The sequence below is a fragment of the Condylura cristata genome, unplaced genomic scaffold, assembly GCF_000260355.1.
Source record: "Condylura cristata isolate star-nosed mole 26May11 unplaced genomic scaffold, ConCri1.0 scaffold00004, whole genome shotgun sequence".
Classification (NCBI taxonomy): Eukaryota; Metazoa; Chordata; class Mammalia; order Eulipotyphla; family Talpidae; genus Condylura; species Condylura cristata.
In genome coordinates, this window is record NW_004567105.1 from 71,847,880 (window position 1) to 71,854,527 (window position 6,648).

A 6,648-nucleotide genomic window follows, 5' to 3' on the forward strand; every position below is an offset into this window, starting at 1 on the left:
CAGCACTGGTAAGAACAAAATTAAATCAGCCCATAGTGAATGAGGAGGTTTTTGATAAAGGCAGAGTCACACCGGCAGATTGCAACCTGCCTTCCATGCTGAGTTCATCTCTATTACGTAGTCACATTCTCTTTGGCTCGAGAGGCCTGAGGTTAGCGCAGGGGCAAGTGTCCTTCCAAGAGCCCATGGAGAGCTACAGGAGTAGAGAGGAGAATTTTTCCCTCCAGAGACTCCTCTGTCTTCTTCTCAGACTGGTCAAGCAATCAAATTAACATCAGATTAGTAGGAGAAAAGAACACATTTATTAACATCATACGGGGAGTCTACATGATGTGGATCCTAAAAGTAGTACAACAGCTTGTGGGCCGCAGTGCCAAGCTGAGTGTGGCTGAGGGACCTGGGGCGCTCGGGAGGGAGAGGGGCTCCTATGGCAATGACAGAATGTCTGGGATGAGACGTCTGCCCTGCCTCTGAATTAGGTTTCTCTGCTGCAAGTGGCACTCCAGGCAAGCATATCCCAATTTGGGCAGATACTCCAACTTCCATTCTTCGAGGTAATGGCCAAGTTATAGGAGTGGCCAAGGTTTCTCTTGAGCCCAAAGGGCCTCAATTGACCTAAACAGGCTCCACATGCCAAAGTAACACATCTCGGGCCTGTATGTCCTTTTTAGTTCTTCTCCAAGGAAAAATACCAGAGACATACTTTTTACATAAATGTCAAGAATGTGACATATCTTAAGGAGTATCCTTAGGACTAACATGAAGAACCTTTGTCTGGGGCTCAGGTGACTCGCCAGTGTGTCCCTAAACCCCCACCCCTCCGTCTGCCCTTGAAGCTTATTATTTTTTAAGAGGTATTTATTGCTGCATACAGAACTGGGGCCAGAGGTGCAGGGGGTGAGAGGATTCACCAGAGACAGAGTGGGGAGCAGAACGGGCAGATTAACTGAAACACACTCCTGAGGGGAGCAGCAGACGGTCAGCAGAGTTCTGCCACGCCATGTGGGTCACCTCCAAACCCGTGCTGCAGTGGCCGCGACAGCTTCACAGGTCTGTGTTTTAACCCGTTGCGCCACCAGGGAGGGCCCACTTTTTTTTTAATCCATCAAATTTACTTTTCTTTTCCGCTCATTTGCTAATAGGTATGAGTCACTTGGTTTTTTGTCATACCATATGCCCGGAGGTGCTTATGTGGTAGAAATATTGAGACATAATTTTTGTTTTTATTGAAAAGCTCATTTTTCCAATGCCTGTTTCTCTTTAAAACCTATTCTAATTCCATTTTCAAGGCTGCACACATTTTTAAGACTGGTCTGGCTCACTGGCCACAATCTCTGAGGAGCGGAGGGACAAGCAGAGGTACGAGGAGAAAAACAACTTTTTGAGAGAGGGAGGGTGAGAATGTGGATTGGCACAGGGGCTCCATTGGGGAACTGAACACTTGGAGGCAGAGGCAGTTACCAGTGTTTTCAATTTCACGTCAGAGCCCCTTTGACCCTTAAAGAGAGGGGTTTTTGCCTTTACGATCAATCAAAGCTGGGTTTCTTGCAGAGCTGCTAATAGTGGGTGCTTTGAGGATGGTACACGTGCATATTTACATTGCCAGTTGATCTCCTTCAAACTGTGAGGGCCTGTGAAATGTTCTCACCTTTTTGTCTACCAGTACTCTCCCCTACTTGTACCGAGGGAGGAGGATGCCAATGGACTGAGTTCCTGGGTGCGAGGGTCCTTTAGCCTCGCACTAACAACGCGATAAATGAAACCAACATTTTTTCTTCTTAATCCTGACTATTTACTTGCAGGTTAGACATTTTTGCAAATCATAAGCAAATAGGCAAGCTCTCAGAAGCTGTGGGAGACCGAGATTTTGCTGGACCTGTGTTTGAGTGCTGGGCACAGTTGCTAAGGGTGGTGCCAACGAGGGAGTGTATGGCAGGCTCTCCCAGGCCTCTCTCTCCTTGGCCTTCCCTTCAGGGCCCCCGCAAGCTCTGGCTACCAGTCTTGCTGGAGTGAGTCAGCTTCTGGGGCCGTGCACCAGCCTGAGTTCTCTCAGTTGGAGCCAGTGTCTGAGAGGCCTCTTCAGACACAAGAAGTGCAGCCTGATTGAAGTGGGAAGCACTGGAGAGGGGTGTGCACGCCGATGCACATCCTCAGTGTCAAGTGCTGGGGTCTCACAGAAGTCGGGGACAGCTGGACTTAACTTTTCAAATCAGGCAGACAGCAGGAAGAGGTGTGGACCCGGGAGGGCTGTCAACATGTCACAAAAGGGTGTCGATGAGTGGGAAGGAAGGTGAGTTCTCCATGCACTGGCTTGTGGGCATATGGGAAATCACATTTTCAGAAGGAGCAATCATTCCATTCTTTGCTTCACAAAGCTTTTGGCAGCCTCACTTGAGCTATTGATTTGTTTAGTCTGCAATCAGGACTTTGTGAGAACAACTACTTTCAAGCAGGAATAATTGCACTCAACAGGTAGCTACCTTTCTTATGGAGATGTTCAAGACTTTGCTTCCCACCTGCCTCCCTTGGGTACTAGATGATAGCTTTGATTTGTTTTTGTTTGTTCTTTTTCCTCCCAAAGCAAGCTGCCCAAGCCTTGTCCAGTCCTCCATGCTGCCCCTGGGTTGAGGGAAGTCAGAGAATGCAGACCACGGACACCAGGCCACCTCACAGAAAGCAGCAGTGGCAGTCCCTGTGTCCCAGAGTGGCGTTACCTCTGACTTCTGTGACATCTGACTGGACATGATGAGATCCCATGAAGGGAGATGGCAGCGGAGGGGAGAGCCAGGAGGCTGACAGGGGGCCCTGCCCTCCTCGCTTTAGCCATTTGGGCTCAACTGCAGTGGCCGTGGAGGCTGCAGGTGCAGCTGATGGGGTATGAGTGGCAGGGTGGCCTCAGGGCACTGCCTAAATGCTGGGCTTTTGTCCCTAATGTCCCCAAGGAGAATCGGGGTGGCCCGTCACTCACAGACTTCCCTTTGCTTAGTCTCCTCCGAAGCAGGATGGGGTTGGGAGTCCTCAGCCTCAGATATTTCAGTATTTCTAGAAAAGCAACTTGGCAGCGATGTCCAATAATACACATGACGATGGGGCTGGAGAACCTCATGGCACAAAATGGAGTTGACTTTTGGTGGGGGAAGGCTCCCTAGGCTGTATGGCGGCCTTCCCAGCCACCCCTCCAAGACTGGGGTTTTTCAGAAACGTGACTGGGAATCATTTGAGAGGTACGTCATTGGAAAATGTCTGTTTCAACTGAAATTTTGAGATGCCTCTCCAGCAGCACTATTTCCTCCATGCAGTGTGGTAAGGCATGGCCAGCACATGTACAGGAGGCCAGACAGTCACTGAAATAACCGGATGTGTTAGAATTGCCTTTAGTTAACGGGCTGCGTCTGTATAAAGAGGTTTATAAATGATTCATTTTTGCAAAGGTATTTGGGCTTGTGTCCTTGCATCGTGAATTTTGAGTGCCTGCATTTCTGCCTAGGAAGTTGATTCTCTCTGACATGAGTAACAAAAACCATCAATTTTGTTTTGTGTACAGTACTTGCCTTTAAGTACGTTCCATAAGAACATAGCTACTTATGGAGGGTAGAATGGGGCTACTTCTTTCAACAGAATTTCCAGGGCAACTTCGCATCATTGCCAGAGTTCTTAAAACTCGGTATTGGAAAGTGTGCTCACTGTCCCCCTTGTCGTTTATTGACTTGCCTCTTTTCTGTGTAATTTGAAAAATTGGAATCAAGCATGTGAATGGATGAACTTGCATTGAGGAGAATAGGGCCTGTTGCCAGCCCTGAAGCTCAGCATTATCACCAGATTTCAGAGTCTTGCCTTCCATTTCCACGTCTTTCTTCCTAAGTTAATGTCAACTCCGAGCCGTGTATACCTGCTGTGGTGATATTAATTGATATAAGCAGAAATGGACTGAGAGTAAATTTTCCCATGAATAAGGTAATTTCAGTCAGTCCCAAGGATCTCTTACTTTTGCTTATAAGCAGAAAAATTTACATTAGATATAAAATGCCCAGGGTTATGTAAGCTTATAGTACCCATTGTTTAGGAATAGTCAGCATAAGGGTATATATATTACAATCTTTTGAAAGAGGAGGAAGCTTTTGTTTTGTTAAGGAACGTCCTTAGGGTCCAGAACTACCAGGTGATATTGGGAACGATGATAGCCATGTGCAGTGGCTGTAGCATCCCCAAAGGGTCATGCATCCCACAAAGCATCATCTTTTGCCCCATAACCAGCTGGACTAGTTTATAGATGACTCTCCATTGGGGGTGTGAGAGTAAACTGAGCTCCTGCCATTTTGAAGCAGAAGGGTTCATAAGCTGTGCTTCAGACTTCTGCTAGACCAGCTGGTGATTTGTTCGATGATCTTTTTTTTTTTTTTTTTTAGTCAAACTCAGGCCCTGAATTGGTTTTGTCTGAAGATGAAAAAAGCGACACTGAAGATAAGGAAGAGACAGAACTGGGTGTCATGGAGGATCAGCGTAGCGTAATTCTTCATCTCATTTCACAGCTCAAACTTGGAATGGATTTGACCAAGGTAGGTTGGCATATCCCACTGGGTTTGTGAGCAACTGCATGGTTCTGTGTCTGCCCTGCCTCCCCAGTCACTTTCTCCTCACTGTGGGGAGGCTGAGAAAGTCAGGGCGGTGGGGAAAGCCAGAACTGTGGTCAAGAACAGATATGCCGGTATCTTCCCATGATACTGTAAGGCTGTCTTCCCATGAATGTTTAGAGTGGGAACTTTGTGTTGGGTTCTCTGGAGGGGCCACTACCCTGCAAAGCAGGAGAAAAGCGCATAGGAGGGGATAAGGAAAATGGAAGGTAGGAATTCTTGGTTTCCTGTTGTTTTCTTGGGAAGGTGAAAGGTGGCTGACGGCATTAGGTATGGTGTGTTGGCCATCACAATGACACAGGAAGAAGGCAAATGGGAAGCCAGGAGTGAGCCCACTGTCTGCCTAGCCACAACCTGCTAACTTGTTAGCTGTAACCAATCGTCTCCAGAGGCCAGCCTTGTTAGGGAGCTAGATCTCACTATCCACAGTAAAGAAGGAAACCTGCTGGTTGATAAACCGTATAACTTGGTAAAAGTGTAACTAACTCCTCTGGTTGAGGAATCAAGAGAACCCAGCTCCCAGCCACTGAAGGCAAATTGACAGCTGGAATAACAGAGTTGCCATTTGTTTCATTTATCGGTTGCAGAGGAACTAACTCCCCCAAATGTGGTGGCTTAAGATAATAACCAATTTCTTTGTTCATAGCTCTGCAATGTGGACTGGGCTCTGTGCAGTTGTGCTAGTTTTGCCAAGGTTATGTGCCTGTCATCAGCTCCTGGGTTTATTGTGGGCTGGACTTGGCCAGAACAGCTGAGCCTTTCTGTCTCTTTCCTTGAAGTTGTTGAACTTTTCTCTGTCCATGTTTCCTTCCCATGTGGTGTCTCCAGCGAAGCAGTCTGACTTCTTGCATGGGTGGCTTGAAGTTCCCAAGAGGACAAAAGTGGAAGCTGATTAGCCTTTTGAAGGTTTAGACTGCACACTGGCATGGTGTCACTTCCATGCCATGCCATTGATTAAACAAGTCGCATGTTCAGCCCAGATGGAAGAGGAGGAGATTCTACAAGAGTGTAAATTGCAGGAACTACACTTGATCGTGAACAACCAGTGTAACAGACTTCCGTTCCTCACTCCTGAGAAGGAGGAGGTTATGAGAACAGACTGGAGAAGTTGGTGAATGGCATACATTCATACTTGGGTGTATTTGGTGTGAGATGTAGAAGACTGAGTCTTGAAAGTGGGCCGACAGAGGGTGTCCAAGGCCATGAAGTGGAAGTGAGCTCAAGGAGGTGAACTGTAAGGGACAACAGCCCCAGGACTGAATCATGCCAGTATTTAGCTGTCAGGAGATGAGAAGGATCCAGCAAAGGATACTGAACAGGGTCTGCCAGTAGGTAGGAGAGAGACCAGACTTGTGATGTGATGGTGGTCACACCACATGAGTGTTTCAGGAGAGAATTTTCAACTATGCCGAGTTGCTACTGATGGGTTAGAAAAGATTAGGCTTGCAAATTGTTTTTGGTTTTGTCAAGTCCTGATTGCACTGTGGTCAAAGACGAGAAGAAATTGCTAATGTGATATAGTTTATTCAAAGAATTCCCATAGAAAAGGGTAGCAGAAAATTGGGTAGAAGCTGGTGGAGCAACTAGAATTGAGAGACTTGGTCTCTTCAAGTAATGGAATACTGATGGATGGTTAGGAGAGGGAAGAGGAAGGGGAGGTGGCTGCAGGAACTGTAGGAGGTGAGCGAAGGCCTTTTGCACAGAAAGAAGAGGTGTCCTGAGAGCTTGTCCACTGTAGCAGCGGGCAGGAGAGCAGAGGGGTGCAGGCGCTGGCTCTTGCAGGAGAACCCCAGGTGTTCTGCACATGACTTGTCTTGAGGAAGGAGGTGGGATTGCCACCCACCACCAGGGGGCGTGTGAGACTTTTAGATCACAGTGTTAAAGTGGGACTCTTTAGCAACTTGTCTCTTTCTCCAGTAAGTTGAGTTTCCAGGTCTAGGCACGGGGGAGCATAAGGCACTGGATTAAATCAGCGCTGAAGTCTGCTTGTTTTAGCACAGGGCAGGGTGGTGGGGGC

General features: G+C 47.5%; 1 protein-coding gene across 2 annotated transcripts in view; it reads left to right on the forward strand.

Moving 5' to 3' along the window:
- Positions 1–6,648, forward strand: part of OSBPL10 (oxysterol binding protein-like 10) — a 221,625-nt gene that overhangs the window by 197,457 nt on the left and 17,520 nt on the right. For both annotated transcript variants that reach the window (XM_012720407.1, XM_004676357.2), the window contains one exon: positions 4,407–4,556. In XM_012720407.1, coding sequence (XP_012575861.1) covers positions 4,407–4,556 — 150 coding nt within the window. The remainder of the gene's footprint in view (positions 1–4,406; positions 4,557–6,648) is intronic.